Consider the following 20,498-nt stretch of genomic DNA (forward strand, 5'->3'; position numbering starts at 1 on the left):
GGGCCGGGGCCGCGCCCGGGCGCGAGAGCGGGTCTCAGCGCCCCGCTCGCAGAGCCGCGGCGCTTCCCCGGCGCTGGGCTCGTTCCCCGCTACTGCGCCTCCTCCCTTGCATTACTGGGGCTTTTCTCTTCTCTTCTCTTCTTTCCTCCCCCCCTCCCCAATCCCTAAACCGATGACACAGTTTAAATCCCTTCCTGCCGCCGAACACTTAGGAAACTTTACTAGTTTTTCGGGAAGAGCTTGGTGAAGTAGGTCGCTTAATATTCTGATGAACACCTTTAATTTGCGTTCACATCATGTGTTTATTTTGTGGTGTTTTTCCCTGAACTACCAGCATAGTTGCTGGAAGAAAYCGTAATTATTAGCTCACGTAAGGTTTAGAGAGCCCACTACACCCTTTTGTCCTGGCAATGCAAAACATCCCTTTTTTATCTTTTAAATAACCTAGACTGTGATAAAACCAGACTCCCAACAGAAATCTAGGACAACTGTGCAGGAGAACATCAGTTTTAGCAATGTATCTTGTCAGTTTACATTCAAGATGTCTTAAGAAGTTTCAGTTTGTTGCTTTTAAAGACATATTCACATGTATAAATACTAGCTATGGCTAGAACTTACTGCAAGAGAAATTTTACTTACAGGGATAATAACTTTCTTGGCTCTGATTTACAAAATGTAGGCTCTGAGTGAATTATTCACTCATCTTCATAACGTATTGCAATTTTGTGAGACTTCTCTCTGAGGTTTACTTGAGTATCTTACACTCTCAGGACAATATTTAATTCTTAATTAAATATTTTAATTACTRAATGACAAACACTTCATTTTGAGTTTTAAGATAACATATTCAGCCTTCATAGAACAARTCTTAATTAAAATCACCCTAGTGACAACTCTAAAGTACAAGAATAATTAGAGTAGCACTTAGAATGTGATCATCACAAATAAAAGTGGTTTCCACAATCCCAGTGCAGAAATTCTGCACAAATATCATGTACTCAGCACCTGAGACATCAAGGGAAGGAACATCTCACCTGTCTTTAGCTGTCTGAAAGTTGTCCTTAAATTGTCTAGGATCCCTCTGTAATCAGTGGGGTGAGCCTTTCTTGAGGTGCTTGTCTTTTCCCATTCACCAGACAAGGAGCCTAGAGGATTGGTTTAGGCTTGGACACTTAACTTCTGGACAACTCAAGCTAGCTAGCTCAAATAAATTGTAACTATGAGACCTAAACTTCTAAATGTYTGGTAGGTTGGTGTTTCCATAGAACTATTAGCATATTCCTTTCTTTAAGAAATGTTTATTTTGTCAACAGGGACCAAACTGGAGTCAGCTTTGCACAGCTATAGGCATTTGTACCTGGAGTGAGCTCCATCTGTTGGCATTGCTTACTTGCGATCCTGTCCTGGGAACCTTTGTCTCAGCAGTGGTTGYAAGTGACCATCCTCTGGGCTGACAAAAAGGTTCCATTAATCAATGTAATAGGAGTGTACTGAAGTGACAGAGCAGAAAGAGGAGACACCTACAACTGCCTCCTCTGTTACATGCCCTTGGTCTTCCATGATATAGTGCCAGGCTTTTTCTTCTGGAGTGATTTTTTTTCATTTGGTGCTGAAGGCTAAAATCATAACATCTGTTAATGAAAGAAATACCAATATCTGTTTGCTAATAATGTGCTCAAATTGGCAGACTTAATGCTTTAGTGTGCACAAAATGAGTATGAGAATCCTTGAATTGAACAATTTATGGTCCAAATATTCAGCACTGACAAACAGTGCAAGGAGAAAGAGGCAGGAAGATGCAAAATAGCTTGCCTGGGAAGACGTATTTTGTTGGTATTTGAATTGTCTTCRCTCYGAAAGCTGTAACCTACGCAAGGTAYCTGTCAATGTATGGCTAGCTCCCTCCTGTGCCAAGTATTGCTGGAAAAAGTAATTAACTTCAGGTTCCCACTAAGGCTGCAGCCTGGATGTGATACTTCTGCTTCAGAGGTATCAGATGTCCCAGTGAGAAAAATGYGGACAAAAAAATTTAAGTTAAATGTAGTAGGTCTTAGATGCCTGATTTCCTGAAGCTCTTTGAAAAAAAAAATACTTTCGTTTCCCGAGTCAGTGAAACTCCAGAACACAAATCGATGACTGAGAGCAAAAAAGGCTTYAAAATTCTTTGTTGCTATAGCCCTGTAGATTGCCTTTTTCCCTGTGAGATGTTTGCCTTATTCTGTATGCACATGTGCAGTCCTCACACCAAAATGTACACCCTTTATTTTCTTGGAATTCAGGTGATTGGTGTTTTCTGTTGAGGAGTTTGTGAAGAGTAATGGTGGGAAAAAGCTCTGCATAGTTTGCGGGCAAAAAGGAACAAAACTGAGTGTGAGTACACCCCTACCTGATACCTCATTGCGTTTTGTTCCATTTACTGACTGAAGTTCTTTTCCAGTTCTGAGCCAGAACTTCTGCAAGCTGACATGAGGGCATTTTGGATGATGGATTATGTCATTTCAGAGCAGTGGGAGAGTATAGGCCAGGGTCAGGCCTTGCAGCTGGCCTGATTTATGTTCTGTTGTTCAGCTGAATGAGCTTCCCTCTTCTGGCAAGCCGAGGCAATGGTTTGCAGAAGGGGGGAGGAAGCTCTCATGCAATATTCTTTGGTTTGGTACAGAGATTACCAAATTAAGAGCGCACATGCAAGCTTCTTCAGAGCATGGTATGTGAACATACATAAAAATGACACGACTTCTACTGGTGAAAAACACAAGCCTACCAGAAGCCTCTTCTGGTGCGTGGCTTGGAGCAGCGCTTGGAGGAACAGCAAAGTCTTTACTTGAGAGGTGATGAAGCTGGAGGGACAGCCTGCTGGCACTGCTTGTGGCCCTGCACAGAGCCAGGGGCTGCTACCTCGCATGGCACAACACAGTATTTTTCTGTGATGGTAATAAAGCAAACAGCTTTGAGATCCCTTAGTTTAAGATACCTTAACAGTCATGAGCTGAAAGACTGCTAATATTTATTTGCATGTCTAAGCACTTGCTTTTGGGAGCAAGTCAATTATCATTCTTTAGATTTTTTTAAACTGGGACCTCAGAGGTTACTTTTGGCAGAACACGAAGCAGACTGTCTCCTGTGCCGCACATCCCGCTGTTGTTGCTTTTAAGTGTGCGTGTGCATCACTGTTTTGGTGATATACTTGTCTGATCTCTGTAATCGCTGGACTGCATTCTCTTTTCAGGGTTAGAATAGAATCGGGATTGCTAACATTGTACTGAAGTTCAGCAACAGGATATACTACTTATAAATTATTGATGCCATCTTTTCTTCCATTTATTACTTCAGGGAGAGTAACAGCCAGTTCTTYAGTACGAATGTTAGAAAACTAATTTAGGAATCTAGAAAGGCCCAGAATGAGATTTGTTTTCTCTACTTCTCTCCATTTTTAAAATGGCTTATGCAGTCTGCATGGTTAAAACGTAGGCTTAGAAATAAGATTATGAAAGTTTTGAGTTGCTGTTGATGAGATAATGAATAGCACAACATAAGGAATTCTGAGGTCAGCTATTTGTCCCAGATTTCTGTCCTCTTGCTACAACTCTGCAAATCCAAACATCGAAAGGGGTGAGTAGATTCAGAATAGATATCTGGAATTGAAATAACTCAGTGTAGAAGCAGAGGAATCATGAAGTTTACTCTAGTCCTCTGCAATCATTGTGCTGCTAAAGTTTCCAGCATCCCACATACAAGTAACTCTGTGTCCAAAGGAAAATATCAATTTCAGGAACAGACTGCAGTGTTCAGRCAACACCACAGCGCACTATAATGTCATAGTGAATGTTACGCGTGCAAGCCACAATATGCTAAGTGGCCATTGCTTGCTTAATGAAAAAAATATTTATTCTATATTTTTTAATTATATATATGAAAGGTCAAACATTTTAGGCAAAAATATTTAGGATAAATAGGAATACGATTATAACATAGGCTAGGTTTTTGTGTCTTATGACAATAACTGGTATATAATGAACAAATTAGGTGTTCAGTGTGTATGTATCACTGCTCTGTATGAAATGTTTCTCATTTGGTAAGGGGTCTTGAAAGACTGTATACTGCTTAGGAATCATGGCGAGAGTCCTGCTGCAACRCAGAAGCAGAGATGTACTGTCACAGTTTCATGTTATTCAAGAAGGGCACAGGCATGGATTATGCCATGAGATTGGAGAAACACTCTTTCCCTCATATAGATGAAATTTCAACCACAACCTTGCACCTGGTGCTAAAAACATAACATATAAAACCAGGAGTTAGCAGTATTGCATTGGCCATGATAGGTRTGAACAGGGAGAATATGGCATGTCTGTGAACATCAGTTTTATTTGTGCTTTCAGTGAAGGTTTGTCTGCTTTATTTGTGTGACTGGGGACAAAGCAAAGACCAAGGTCTAGGGAAATACTTGTTTTTGTACCTTTTATTTTAACCAGTCTTACACAGCAGGTCAGAGTTTTCTCTTTTTAATGTTAATATATTTCCATTTGTTATGTTTTTATTCTTATGAAGCCGTATCTTTAAAGATCGTGAGTCTCTGTGCATGTCCTTACTTTTAGGATAAAATGGGACAACYGTACCACTAGCTGACTTAAGGTCTTGTCACATCTTGGTTAATTGTTAATTATCTTGTAGTGAAGTATGCTCCTTAAGGGTATCACTGAAGTTATTGAGAGTTTGCCTGAGTAGGAGGTGTTGGACTAGGCTTAAGCTGGCACATGACTGATGGTAGCAGTATAGTTAAAGAAATAAAACTTGCAACTTAAGAACATCTTTCTTTATCATTAACAGGTGCTATTGAATTAGTGAGTCTGAAGGTTATTATACAGTTTGAGAAGTTATTTCTTTTTGCCAGTGAAGCTCTTCAGTTCCTCCAAACAACTAACTGGTACACACTTATGGCCAAGTGAACATGTTAAGATATTGTAGAACTGGTGTATTTCAGTTAACATGAATGTTCTTCCCCAGCTCCATCTTTCTTGTTTATGCTGAGCAGCAAACACAGCTTGAAGCTTTATAGGTCCCCGGCCATTTTTTGTACTGTGGGGAATGTGAACAACTAGTCATGGGCAAAATGGGGGGGCTCTGCTGCTGCTCCATGTCAGCAGATGGGAACTGGCGTCTGTCCTCCTTACCTTCCTACAGTCTGCTAACTAGCTTAACTGCTCAACCTGTGTACTAGAAATAGACTTCACTTAATGTTGCAGTGCATCTCYGTTTAAGAATTAGTATATAGTAGTTGGACATTTTTCTTGCTTGATGTTCATGTGGATTTTTACCATGAGCTCTAGAGATTCTAAATTTTCTGTCCTCTTCCAACTATTGGGAACATATGGGAGGAGGAACATCACAAATTCCATGTCTCCTTTCCTCTTTTAAAAGAAGATGTCAGCTCCTTACAGGGAAGAGGTTGAGAATGTAAACTTTAAAGTCTCTAAGAATTGGAGCACACGTAATTAATATACATTTAGTTCTATTTTTAAACATATTTATAAACCAATGTAATAATATCTAGAGATGTTCTGAGATTTTGTGTTTTGATTACTTCAGTTGACACTGCTCATTGGATGTGTTGAAAATAGTTAAAAAATCAAAAACTAAAATTTTAACCATTCAGACCATTTTCTTGATGTCTTAAGATAGCTTGAAAGTGTGACTATTAGATATAAGAATAGGAGAGTGGAAAATGGAATAGGAGACGCTTGAACTGATCCTTGCTGAATGCAACACTGGCTACTTCTCTGGCATCAAGATCTTTCAGTTTGCTGAGGGAAGAGTAAGGGGGAAAAAAGGGGAGGTACAAATGAACCTGACAATCTGCTGGCTGTGTGGTGCTGTACAAGATTTCTTGCTCTTTGTTTTTCAGAAGGCCTTGACAATACTTTAGTCAATAAAATACCAAGCAACTTTGATCTTACTTTGAAAAGGTACTGCAGTCACTTGAAGATACATCATTTCTGTCACAAGATTTATAGCTGAGGAGATCTTCCTTTCTGGGAAGATACTCCCATGCAACACTTTTGGAAAGATGCATCTTTTTTTACAGAAGTCAGATGAGTCACCTGAGTTCTCTAGAGCAAGACTCTAATGGGTCTTGAAAGAATGACAGATAAAATAGAAAATGAAGTGTCATATTTCAAATTGTATTGCAAAATTACACTGAATATTTTGGGGAAAGTGTGYTGCTATGTATTTAATAAAAGATAAATGAGATTCAGGGTGACTTTACAATCTTCTTAAATSAAGAAGTCAGCATCAGTTAATCTTTTCCCTGTCTTTTTGCTTGTTTTAATATACTTAAAGATTTTTTTTTCTAACCATATAATAATATATTAAGGAGCTGCGTTTCCATAGCTGTGTGTTTTTAGATGTAGAGGAAGACTAGAAACCTAACAGTTTAGCAGACAATAAGATCTTGTGTAAAAGGTAACTATGAAAATACTGTACTTCTGGTTCTACTTGTGATTTCTTTGGGGAATATGGTAGTAGTATACTGTGACTGTTCACCGAATGCACTCTGGGCTCAAATTTTTTTGTCTGAGAAGTCTCAAATGTGAAATACGGCTGAGCTTTAGATGTTAAGTCAATTCCATGTTTAACACAGAGTCACAAATCCTCTCTGTGATGCAGCCTTTTTCATAGCCATAAGGAAAGTGGGTCAGGAGCGAGTAAGAATGGATCTAGCTTGTTTGGCAGAGCAATTTTGACACAYATTTCCACAAGTAAATACCAGTTATCATAGCTTGCATTGGAGTGCCACCCAGGTTATTTCTGACAGCCCAGAAATACTGATCACACTTGAAAATTTAAATAAGGTCAGATGCTTTCATCTCTGGAGTTCTACCCTTGGTAACGAGTATTACAATCTTACCGCTTGATCTGCAATGAAACTGCCCGTTTGTTAACTGCCATTAACAGTTAACTGCCATTAATGTAAATGTTCAGGGCATATACTAGCTTTTATAATGACAATAGCTTTGATAAAGTAATTAAGATTTTACGTTTTATGAAATCTATTACAGCTGATGTGGATAGCTGGAAGACCAGACACGTTCTTACAACCTGAATAGCATTAGTTATGCACAATGAAAACCATTAGAGCTTCTAGTGCTCTGTATAGAGAGAACCACTGATGTCAACAGGCATATTTTGTGCAGTGGTAGTATAGATAAGCTCACTGTTGCAAAAACACTCATAAAATAATAATTAAAAAAATGGTGTTCAAAAGAAGGTTACTCAGGTTGCAGATCTTAACCCACAGAAATTAGGATATACTGCCCATGCARCTTCTACTATGGCCTCTTGAATGTGTGGTCTTTATGTGCATGTGCCATTTTCCCCCCTCGTTTCACTCCTTTATAGACTGACAGGGTTTTCTTAAAAAGGACTGTTTAATGTTTTCTTTTGTCCTCAGTGTTCATTATGTGGACCTACCTCTGTTTAGCGTGCATTAGTCACCCTGTGTGCTGAGACTGGAAGGAGTGATTTCCCCTTCAGTTTTTCTGTGTTGCTGTTCACTGTTATATTTGAATTTTTTAATGAGGTAGATGAATTCATTTTCACAATGCTCCTATAAAATAAGATACAATTATTATTTATTTTATATTAGTTTATTAGTTTTGGTTTTTATAGACGATGAACAGAGGCACAGAGAAGTTAAGGCCCAGATTTGACATCTAAAAGGCCTTTTTATTTCAGAGTATGTAGCACATGTGTGGTGTCATATGTATTCAAAGCACAGTCCTCCATTAACTCAGATATTGTTTATCAGCAGCATAGTGCCTTTCTGTCTGTCAAATCAGTTCAAGTGATCTCTATCCCTTGAGTTAATGGATTAACTGATAGCAGCTGGAGGCTATCTTCCTCAGTATTGACCCAGACTAGAAAGGAATGGGAGATTGCTGATGGATTGCACACTTATTTGCTGACAGCAGGGAAGGAAGATTATGGTATCCTGAGTACCTCTCCAGGCCTTTGCCCTGTGCTCTGGCAGGCATCAAGCTTCTGTTCATCCCCTGAGCTGTGACCACTTCAGCCTGATTCCATTTATTCTGTTGTTTCAGACCCAGCCAGGCAGTTGTTGGTTCCTCCAGTCAGGTAGTGTCTATTCCTCAACCTCTCATCCTAGGTCTGGTTTCCTTGTAACTCCTTGTCTTACTCCTTCAAACCTCCTTTCCCCTCTCGGTTTTTCTTACGTGGTTAGTTCCAGTTCAGCCTCTGATCTATGGTTTTTTTTCTCACCGTGTCCTTGTTTGTTCCCTACTGCTCTCAGTCTGCATCTTCACTGGGTCATAATTCTGGATTCTGTGGTCCCTCAGTTGTCTTGCTTGCTCTTTCCTTTCTTCTGTTCCCCTTCTCTTTTCTCCCTCTTTCTTCTTTTGCAATGAGTTTTTCTGGGAGTTCACCACTTCCCAAGTTGATTCTCAATTTCCTTTCCTAAGCAATCTCCCTTTCCCACACCCAGATTTCCTTTCCCCAGAGCAACCTGTCCTCACAGATCTCATTTCTATTCAGAAGATCTTTGATTTTCCTCTTTTTTTGATCATATTACAGGATTGTGGTTTTTTTTCCCACTTGGGAAATAACATCAGATAGCTTCGTCCTCTCAGCTTCTCAAATGATGGACGTGTCATAGAAGTAGGGCCAACATAGCCTATAGCATTGCAAAATTCCTATTGGATTAAGAGCTGTTCTCAGCCCAGACTAGATCACGCCCAGTGTCTGGAAACCATGAACAGTTTAGTTTCTAGTATCCATAAAGTCTGCTGAAAACGTATGATGTGCTCTTTTCAAAAACTTATAATTTGGCCAAATTAACTGGTGAGTAAATTCTTCCAGATTTGATTAATGTGTCTGACAGTAAACGCTGAGGGGTGTGAGATCAGACTGTAGTATGTACTGCTGTGCAAGGCATCAGGAAGAAAACTTGTCTTTGCTTCTTGTTTATGCAAAGTACGATGTGGTAAGCATGAATATTACCTTCCTTAAACCATCAGCTCCAAAAAATCTTGGGGAAAAAACCTTGACCATATTAATGAAATGGAATGACATGTGGAATTGAACTTGTAGGTGTCTTTAGGTAGCGTACAAGTAAAAATGAGAATAKAAAGATGACAGTAGAGAATTATCCTGGTCAATAGATGAGGAAATGATGCAGGACAAGATGGGTAAGTTGTCAATTTTTGCAGCCAGAATGGAAGTGGAAGTTAAAAGTAGTCAACACTGTGCAATTCTATTACCTTATTTTTGCTAGGTACATTGAAGGAAGTCCATCTCTGAGACGTATGACTATGATGAGGGAAAAGGGAAGGCGGCAGGCCATTAGAGGCCCAGCGTTCATGTTCAACAACAGGGGCACAAGTCTTACCGCTGAAGAAGAGCGCTTTCTAGATGCAGCAGAGTATGGGAACATCCCTGTGGTGCGCAAAATGCTGGAGGAGTCAAAAACACTGAATGTCAACTGTGTTGACTACATGGGCCAAAACGCCTTGCAGCTTGCTGTAGGGAACGAACATTTGGAAGTGACAGAACTTCTATTAAAAAAAGAGAACTTGGCACGGATTGGAGATGCCCTGCTGCTTGCAATCAGCAAGGGCTACATCAGGATAGTGGAAGCAATTTTGAATCATCCTGGGTTTTCAGCAAATAAACGACTGACTCTGAGCCCTTGTGAGCAGGAGCTCCAGGATGACGATTTCTATTCTTATGACGAAGACGGTACCCGCTTTTCTCCAGATATCACTCCCATTATTTTAGCTGCCCACTGCCAGAAATACGAAGTTGTGCACATGCTATTGATGAAAGGAGCAAGAATAGAAAGACCTCATGATTATTTCTGCAAATGTAATGACTGTACAGAGAAGCAAAAGCATGATTCTTTCAGTCACTCTAGGTCACGAATAAACGCTTACAAAGGATTGGCTAGTCCTGCTTACCTGTCCCTCTCCAGTGAAGATCCAGTACTCACTGCTCTGGAACTCAGCAATGAACTTGCCAAGTTGGCCAACATTGAGAAAGAATTCAAGGTAATGGTGTTTTTGTATTTTTATTACTGTTTTAATGCTGATGTTACTTTATAATGTCCTTAGGTGCTTGAAATTATTTCCTGTATTTTTACTTTCTCAATTGCAAATGCTTTCATTATATTCATTGTCCCTTTTGCTGTTGGTTTTGAATTCTCAATATATGTATTGAGAATATTGAGCYATTAAAAAGCATTTTTAATTAAAGTGTTTTTACCTCCTATGCATGGAAAACAATGGAGAAAGGGACAATGTGAATTGCAATAACCTTGCAACAGATGGAAAACAATTTTGTCCACTGTAACAGGTTAAAGATCGTTTTTAGTTACAAACACTCAGTAATATAAGCTTAGAGAGCAGAAACATTACGCTTTTCTTAAGTATACTGTAGCATTGACTGTATTCGATGTATTTTTTTTAGTTCATTCTTATTTCAAATGATGTCTCCAAATTGCTAGGAATACAGAAAGCTTTTCTTTAATGCACTTTTTAGAAATGTCACTTGTTCAGAGCCAGCTGTTAAACTGATTAGAGATACAGTCCCTATTATCCTGCTTCTGAGTGGTATCTGGTTTAGTATGYCAGTGCCCTGACTTTTCTGTGTATCTCGGCTTCTCCATCAGATAACTAATGACTCAATTAGCTGTTACCCACTGCTGTTCTTTTTTATGATCCATAGTTTTTCTCAATAGCTTGAAAAGTAGTAGTAAGCACAGTTTGTACACTAGCACCACCGCNNNGAAAAAAAAAAAAGAAAACAAACAAAAACAGGAAAACAAAAAGCTGCCCACAAAACCCAAAGCCAAGACAATAGGTTAGGACAACTGCTTATAGCAAGTAAAGCTCAGTTTGGGGTATGACAGTTTGTGCTCAGCAAGTAGTAATATTAATAGCACTCTACTTAGATGTAACAAAAAATTTTAATGTGGTCCTGCAGGGTCAGTGCTGGATACCACTTGTTTAATTAATATTTTCATAAATGATCTGAGAGGCAGAAGATGCATTAATSTTTTCAGATGACAGCAGGTGTTAAAAACGTAGTGTATTACTGAGAAGGAAGGACACAGCAACCTAGAGATGAATGGGCAGAAATGAATAAAGTGAAGTTTATTATAAGCAGAAGAAACAATTCTGTACTCTTGAGAAAGAACAGCTCAGATATAGCTGAGAGAGTAGAAATATCATTTAAAAAGAAAGCTTCAGTGCCAAGGAGGATCCAAGTATTATACCACTAAAAACAAACAAAAAAATTGTAACAGAGTTGTGYTGTGACCCACTACCAAAGCCAATACGAAGATTCATATTCATCACTCATGTCATTCTTCAGGCAAAACTCTCTGAGAAGGGAGGAAGCAAGTCTGGTAGGCTCATGTTGTGTGCATTCCAGTTCCTGCTTCCTTACACCATTTTAAACACCTCTTCTCAGTATCAACATCAAACTAGTCCAGAAAGGGATGAAACTGCACGGCTGATGAAAAGTCCCTATATTCTACAGGGGCCATTGGGCAGGTATGGTAAGGCTGCCAGTGACATGAATGTAATGAGATGTTGCATTGACAGCTGTAGAGGTAGTTCAAGGAGGAAGCAAGCAGCCTCTCTTCTGTGTCTTACAGAAATCCATTTTCAGTTCTTGCCAGCTTTGATGCAAGTTCAAGTTGTAACTGTCCGTTCAGTGCTTTCTTTTCTACAGATGTCATCTGAATGTGTTTTGCTAATAACTGTGTGCTTTGTCATGCCCCAAAGGAGAATGCTTCTGGTCTGATGTTCACATCCCCTACCAGAGCAACTTCTGGTGTGCTCTTGTTTAGTATCATCATGGAAAATGCTTAGGCATTTCAATCAAATTCAACTCATAAAACAGCATTGAACATAATTTTTCCAGGGTAGACAAAAATAGATGATACCATTTGTCTTGCACAGAAAATGGGGAAATCTATTTAAAGGGATTTTAATGATGTTCATGATTTATTCTCAACATCTATGGTAAATTGAGGTGCATAGCATTTCCAGCGTTTGCTCACTGCAGTGCGCTTCCTGGATGTGGGACAGTGGCACAGAAAGTACTTTCTAGGTGGTTTCCTCACAGAGAAGAAATATGGAGTGAACTTGTTTAAAAATGCCGAGGCCAGGTTTCCTGATGCACACTTGCTAAGTCGAACCTTATCTTTTGCATATGCAAAGTCAAGTCTGCTTCTTTCACTAATGATTTACAATAGCAAATTCTGATGTCCATGTGCAAATCGGAGCTTGAAGTAGTGCATTAGAGATGTGGATAAGTGACTTAGGACATTCATTTATGGTAGTCAGTTCCATGCGAACATTAAAAAATTTATTCTTAATTACATTGTTTTTTTTTTCCCCTCTCTGTCAGAAGTAAGCAGAAAGGAATCGAAGAAATCGGTGAACCTTCATTTTTCTTTGAAGATACMAGGCATGCAGACAAAAATAAAAACTGAAAATGAGTAAAAAATAGGTGGGGAACTGGAGCACTAAAGAACATTTCATTCCCCTTACTTCTTACCTTCCCAAGCTTCCTTACTTCTTACACCTCTGTGAAATCCCTGTTCCAGATTTCTAGTGCTCCTTTTAGTTTGTCATCTATTTCGTTGTAGTTTCCTTTCYCCTTTTTGCAGCTGCTTGTTGTCATCTTTCCTTTCTTCTTTCCTCCTTTTTCAGTTCCCTCTTGTATTTACTTTTTTTTTTTAATCTCCTTTCCAAGAGTTCTCTTCAACTTTTTTTTTGTATTCCTTGCATCTTCCTGCCTGTAGTTCCTTCCTTGCTTTTCCTAATCCTGGTAAAGCATGCTGGCATGTGTGAACATCCTGATGACTGCTCTCTAGGTCTAGAAACTAGCTGAGGGAACAGCTGAGATTATCAGTGCCCAGCTATCAAAGCAACAAGGCATCGTATTAGTGACTAGTGTAGCAAGATATTATCCTTGTGCCCAGAGCAAGAACTGCATCGTTTTTCCTTTTACCTTCCCTGGCAAATCAAGTCCCTGTTCCAGGGATTGACAATGGGGTTGGGAATGAAGTCAGAAATTTCCATTTGTTTTGTCCAAGTCAAGATTACTACCAAGCGTTAAGAACTCTTGCTCTCGGTCTCTTAAATGAGCTGAATGGATTTTCTTTTCTCAGATCTTGTACATAGAGTTAATTGAAAGGAAAGCAGTAGTGCTAATGAAGTACTGAGTCTAAGTTGTGAGACCAGAATTCTGCTTCACTCTGGACTACACAGATTTTGATGTTTATGAAGGCTTTGATAAGCAATGTGCCTGCTCAGAAAGTGTTTTACAAGTAAAACAAAGCTTTCAAAGTGTATTAATCTGCTAGTTGAATTTCTTCCATTTGTTGAAAAGCTCCAAACCTATTAAGTTAGAGAAAGTTGTGCAGCTTTCTGCTGTCGCTTGGCTTTCTGAAGTGGTTTCAGACCTCTGAAGTTAACTGCTTTATAGTTCAGAGACTGGCTGGGGAAGCTTAGTCTGGAACTGTATGTTTTTCTAAGGTAAAACRGTGTTCCTTACCACAGTTGCAGAGTCATATTTTCCAGCCCCAGTAGCACCAGAAAATACCGTATAATACAAATATTTCCAATTTTAATGATTTTTGTTCTATTTTTAGCAAGCCCTGGCCAGTGCAAGTTGCTGTAGGTTACTAACATTAATTGATATTTACCGTCCTCCCTGAGACCTTTAAAAATATTATTGCCTGGTGACAGGAGAATTTATAGCAATCAGAACAGCTGATGGAACTTTCCTTTGGAGTACCAATAGCCCCCCCCCCCCCCCCAAAAAAAAAAAAAAAAAAAAAAGAAAAAGAAAGAAAAGGGGAGGGAGGGGGGAATAGAGGGAGGACAAGGTARCTAAAAAGCTGTATGATAGTCTGTGTATAGCAGTTCTCAGCTAAATGCGGTCTTGGTGTAAGCAAGCTCAGTTCTCTCAGTGGGAATTGCACATCATGTCAGAATTCAGTCCATCATATCAAGGACAAAAAGAAGAGGAGTGTAGTCTGAGTTAATGTAGGATAAATCCCTTTTCTTGGTGGTACTGCAGGCTCTCACTGAAAGTGATGGAAGATGTGGACGTGCATGTAAGGGCAGAATCTGTCACTGTTCCAAGTACATTTACATAGTGTTATCTCAGCTGAACTAACAAAGATTGTTCAAGCTTGAACTACATTTAGGACCAGTTTTTAAAAGGACAGGGCTCAGTTCCATAATCATTAGTGCAATTATGTGTTTAGTTTGCATATACAGTTCCTACAGTTATATATGCAAACTGACCTGTTATATATGTGATTTCAAAAGGACCATTTAATACCTAATACTGAACTTGCATGCATGACTGCATGTGTGTGAATAAGTTATGCAGCACATGAATGTGGTGCTTATGGAAATCTGGCTCTTGTAGAACAGGAAGTAGATGCATGCATTTTACTTGAATAGATGTAATTTCTCTTTATAAACAGCTTTTTATAAGTTATYGTTAAAACAGTTTATCTCAAGGATAAAATCAGCTTTAGATATTTGTTCATATGCTTTATTCTTTGCACACAGATTAATACATCCTTTTCAAAAATTCTAGATAAACTCCCAATGTAGTCTTTAATATTATGAGTGAAAATGGAGTATGCGGAGTTGGACAGACTGAGATCTGACAGTTGATGTGTGCCAGAGTCCTCAAACTGCTGGTGAGGCACAGATCTGCAGTTCTGCTCATGATCAGTTCTCCATTAGATAGAGGTATCATCTGTGATATCCATGAAATGCAGAATACAGACTGATACTGATATTACAAAGATGTCTGCAACCATTCGTTTTTTGAGAGAGATGTCATTTAAGATATAGCTAGTAAAACCAGCTAAGTTAGGCTGTGAGTTAACTGAAGATGCCCTATGCTAGTTGGGGAACCAGAGTCCCTGCATTATCATGAAAAATAGAGAGCTCCCCGATATAAGCAGGTCTGTAAGTGCCTGGCTCGTTGTTTGGCATTCCCCTAAAGGGTAGCTTCACCTAAGGGAGATGGCAGTTTGCGCTGTATGTAGCAGGGGGTTTCGAACATGGGTTTGGATGCTTCACGCGGGGAGTTTTGGTGGCATTGTTTAGTATAGGGAAGAGATGAGTGATCTGGACTTCATTTGATCTCAGGATCTTCTCAAGAGAAAGCAGAGCTGTGTGTGTGGGTGACAGACCACAAGTTGTGGTTTCTGCTGCTAGCACAACAGTTTTAAAACGTCAGCCTACCTAGAGGTAGGAGATTGTAACCATGGGACCCAATCCTCAAGCAATGTGGCTAAAGTTTGTCTGCTTTGGTTTATGAGGCAATTAAATAGACTGAGAGAAACTAGATTTTACAAATAAGTAAAATAAAGACCTAGAGAGGGAAATCTAACAAGTTTTTCTAGTGTAGGATTCAAAGTCTGAACCAGATGCTAGCAATGTACACAGTGATCTTGAGCTCTTGTAACAGTATCTGTAAATATTGTAGGCTTTATTTAATCCTTAAATTTGACAAAATTCTATGTCGTTCATATGTAGTACAAGACGTAAAAGCCCATATGTACAAGTAAGCAACTCTTCTGTAGCTGGCAAATAGTCCAGGCAAGGCAGTCTGTCCTTACACAAACAGCYGGGCTGTGCACAGAGTGGATGGTGTATTTTCAGGGCACCTGAAAAAGTATGGGTGTAAAGTATGAGCTGTGAGGGRAAAAAACGTGGCAGCCTCCGCCAGGATCAGTAAGGAGGCTTGATACACTTGCAGGCATACTTGCAGGGATGAGTCTTCCTCTGTGAAAGAGAACAGCAAAATGAAACAGCCTGTGCTCTGTTGAAATTGTGGTCTTCACGTAATATTGTAGCCATCAAAATTTGTTCTCCTTTGCCTTAGTAAGGTGACTTTACACCACTCTGCCACTTCTAGGCAGTATTTCCTGGTTGTAGCCACCAGTGAAAATGTATTCCGCAGTTTGTACTGAGAAAACTGTATGTGTTTAAGCCTTTGCAGTAGCAGTGTGTATCACTAGCAAAAACTTCCTTGAATGTTTATGTTTTGTAAAACTGATGGTAGAGTATACTTTTGCATGCATATGTGTGACTCCAGTGTGACTGGACTGTGGCTTAAATGCAAGGAAATCAAATTAGATTTTCCTGATTTTTTTCTTTAAATTTTTGAGAAATAAGTTTTTGTAATATAACTTTTTGTATTACACTTCTGTGGTTTTTAAGGAAGTTGATAATGATTAGATGGTAAAGAAAAAGGAATGAATCACTAGGAAGATTAAATATTTCAATTTCCAAACTATTAGAACTTCTATATTTCTCATTGTGTTTGTTCGTATCTGCATCTCCGAGATCTTCGCACATGGAAGACATCTTAAATGAAAAAACTCCCCACAGATGGACAGTATATATTAATTCATACAAGGGCAAAATTTGAACTCTGATGTGCTATGAGGACTTTCAATAGTTTAAAAAAAAACAGCTAAACTAAACTTTGTTGAATTTTAATGAGATGTCCTCTTTCAGCATAGGGTAGACAGAATTAATACTAAAACAAAGAGTGACTTTTTTTTGTAATCTTGTAAAGTTACATGTGCCTGCAAAATTAAGGTGAGAAAAAATGTAGTTTCTCTTTCAGCTGTATAGTGCTACCATTGAAGTCAGTGAAGTTAATATATCCTTCTACATGCTGTCAGTAGCAGAATTACAGATATTTTATATTGCTAAAGGAAAATTAATTACCAGTCTTACTCCTTTTGAATTAACATTGTGCTGTGCATGATTATCATGTTTTGTGCTGTCATCTCAATAAGTGCTTCTTTAGTTGTAGCAAAAATGTGGAAGCAACTCTGAAATAAGAAATTCAAGGCAAAGTGTTTCAAGTTCTCACAGATTTGCAGTAATTCTGTTTTTAAACATGTAAAACAACTTAAGATAAGCAATAGAACAACATAGGACTGAAGTAAGCTGAAGCCAACGTATTGCTTTAGGTTTGTTGGTTCTGCTTGGATTATCTTTAGTTTCTATTTTCTCCTCACTGAAGAGAATCCCAATCCTCTTTTCATATTCTCCGGCTAATATGATGAACCTCTTCGTGCTCTTAATACCCTTTCTAAACCTGACTTTTAACAGTTTTACCTTTATTCTCTATGATGATACTTTCTTTCTGGTCTAGGCTGTTTCTCCCTCATCTTTTCTAAGGTGGCTGAAACAACAGTTCTGAAATCCTCCTCTACAACATGTTTATTTGTGTAGGATCTGATGTCTAATCACTTTCATTTCTTTCTCTTAAAAGCCTTCTCTACATTCAGATCTCCATTCTAAGTCCATTGCTTTTAAGTCCATTTCACTCCTTGACTAGCTTATCGGAGTTTGCCTTCTTAAAGTCCTAAATTTTACTGATATGCTTGTGCATTCTTCCACTTAATTTTATTGCTTAGTTATTATAACTGGCTCATCTATACAGTTCTCCTCATTTACCAAAAACACATCTAAAATAGTGTTATATCTTGTTGGTTCTGTGACAACTGAATTAATATCTTCTATGGCCTAAGGGAATAACAGGGTCCTATCAAGGTTAGAATTGTTTACTTCCTAGTTTGTATGCAGGGCGTTAGTTTTCTATAGTAACACAATTCCTAGGATTGTTTGTCTGTCTCCAACAAARTTGCAGAGATCTTGATTCATATCTGAATCCAACCTATGAGATTGTTATCTGATTCCCACATTTATCCTGTGCAGCCTTTTTTTCCCATCTTTCCCAAAATAATTTGAAAGCACTGACAGCATGTTTGTTCTTCTATCCTGTTTTATTTGTTTATATTCTCCCCAGAACATTTTATAGATGCTAAGTTAAAAATACTAACAAAACGGGTAGTACAAGGAAGGAAAAGTAATATACTTAGGCAAAAAAAAAAAATTGAGTTTCAAATAAAGCTTGAAATTAAATGAGCAAATAATGAAAGAAGAGGCAGTAAGGAAGCCCTTTCCTTATGACAGGAATCACAAAGGAAAAATCTGTACCCTCAAAAGTGATTTTAAAAAAGGCCATGTGTGAAAATGAACAGAGTTCACTGATGAATGATGAACAAAGAAAAGTAGAGAGACAGAGACAGAGGAGAGAGACAGAGGACTCGGACTAGCCTTTTGATAGCCTGTTGGGAAAAACAGCTGAAGCAAACTATCGGGTGGTCGCAGAGAAGGCTTTACTGTTCCGAATTGGACACCAAAACACTTAATGCAACAAGGTAAAAGAGGCAGTGCAGTCAAGTTTCCTCCTCCAACTATAGCTTTATATAAGAGAATTGGAAGCTGCATCTCGGATGAAAAAGTTATATAAGTCAAGCKGAGAGGATGTGGACACAGGAATTGAAGACTGAGAGTTTTAGGTAGAACTCGCACATGAGCTTATAGACAACGTCACAGAGATGGAGGAAGACAGATAAACAAGCATAAACAAAAGTGCAAGGAAAGATGCATGTTTGCATGCCTAACAGAATTATCTTAAGATTTTGAGAAGCAGCCACAATTTTTGTCAGAAAAGATACAAGAAAAGCTCRATGGGAATCTTTGTGATATCAGCATATATAAGCAACTGATAAGTTGAAAGCTAAAACCTAAACATTAGACCTAAGCTTGCGCAGAGAGAGGAGGCAAAAAGAATAAGGAGGAAGAGCATGGAAATTGTGAGCAGTATGCCAGACAAAAAGTGTGTTTGTAGAGAAAAGCATTATCACAGTATCCTAGACACAACAGTTTGATAGATGTACAGGAAGGATCACAACACATGAGTGAAACTAAGGATATGGTTCAAAAGCGTGAAGTGATGGAGGAGACTGTGAGGGGAGACAAAAGAAAGATTGAGGACCAGCAGTAGTTGTGTTAACTAATGACGCAGTAAGATTTCACAGGTACAATGAACGTGCTACAAAACTGGAAATGGCTGATGATATTGTGCAATATGGTAGAGGCTGGTGCGGGGTGGGGTTGGAAAGGTGCAGGGAGAGATACCTTACTAAAAAGAAATACAGGTTTCTGGAGAGCCTAATTATCCTGAGTGGAGGTTGTCTACTCAATCCTGGGAAACCTTGCTTAAAATCATAATAGGAACCAGTTTTGAACTTTTTTTAAAATGAGTTCARATTACATAAATACACTTCCCATACAGATATGGACAGGACGTTGAAGAAGAGGGAAAGGCCAGGAAGGGAAAATTGGGCAGAACTCCTRAGGAAAACGTGAAGTTTACCAAAGTGTGTCTGTAGACTGGCTGTGGTGTCAGTGGAGAGATGGTCTGAGAATGACTCAGAACAGGAACCTAATATAAAAGCTTGGAATCGCCCTTTGAAGATGCTGGTTTCTCTCAGTTGTCTGTATAGGAAACTTGCCCTAGTCTTGCTACAAAACACCGATGTCTAATTCCCCGCCGCAGCTACTCTSTGCAGTTACCCTTTGTTATTTGTGAAGCCTATCTAATGAAAGGTGGGAAGTAGAGGGGAAAGGGGAGGGGGGAATGAATGTTGTAAACGAGAGTAAAAGTAATCGGCCACTTTAGCATTGTAACAAGAACAAAAATTATATTCATAGCCTGGGAGGCAACCCTGTAAGAATTATTTCATTAATTGTCTACATCACTGAAAGCTTTTGCTGTTCTGCTTGGGTAGGCATCAAAAAAGAAATGATTTTGCCATACAAAAATGTCTGATATGTTTTGAACTTGACATATTCTGTAAAAGTCAAACACTATTCATTTTCAGTAACCTGAACAYTTTCTTTTTTCCTTGCCATTGATTCTTAAGCAGGTTCCTGATTGGCCATTTTCTCTTTCCCTTCTGTTTTAGAATGACTATCGCAAGCTGTCCATGCAGTGCAAGGACTTTGTGGTTGGTGTTCTCGATCTCTGCCGAGACTCGGAAGAAGTGGAGGCCATTTTAAACGGGGATTTGAGTTCTGAGCCAGTTGAAACACAGAGACACAGAGCGTCACTGAGTCGTGTGAAACTGGCCATTAAGTATGAGGTCAAAAAGGTAACTCTTTATGGCCAGTACTTTCAGGTGGTATAGCACATGAACTCAATGTCATGTCGTTATTCCACACGTATTGTGAACTGGTAGTTTATTGTGTTAGTAAAAGGTAGAGCATTCTCACAGAATGGAAACTGGCAGATGAGCGTTCCAGTGAAGGAGTTCTGTTTAATCTACATTCTGCAGCTGAGAATTGATGGGAGATTTTAATGACATAAATCAGCTGTGCTAGCAGAGTTATACACAGTTGGTCAGATTCTTCTGCTGGTTAAATCAAAAACCTTGAAGTTTTCAGCTGGGCCAGATTTTTYGCTCTACAAGCATGTATCTTCTTGCCAGTCTGTGTGATAATATCAAACAGAAGACAAAGCTATATTTATAATACCGTTGGTTTCAATCAATGAAAATAACTGATTTTTTCTTT

General features: G+C 38.8%; 1 protein-coding gene across 3 annotated transcripts in view; it reads left to right on the plus strand.

The window, feature by feature from the left end:
- The window catches only part of TRPC3 (transient receptor potential cation channel subfamily C member 3), a 46,074-nt gene that overhangs the window by 988 nt on the left and 24,588 nt on the right, over nt 1-20,498 (plus strand). For all 3 annotated transcript variants that reach the window (XM_085323942.1, XM_085323943.1, XM_085323944.1), the window contains exons 2-3: nt 9,287-10,058; nt 19,892-20,077. In XM_085323942.1, coding sequence (XP_085180068.1) covers nt 9,287-10,058; nt 19,892-20,077 — 958 coding nt within the window. The remainder of the gene's footprint in view (nt 1-9,286; nt 10,059-19,891; nt 20,078-20,498) is intronic.

Source organism: Rhea americana, unplaced genomic scaffold (assembly GCF_003343005.1).
Source record: "Rhea americana isolate MKP2758 unplaced genomic scaffold, rheAme1 scaffold_89, whole genome shotgun sequence".
Lineage (NCBI taxonomy): Eukaryota > Metazoa > Chordata > Aves > Rheiformes > Rheidae > Rhea > Rhea americana.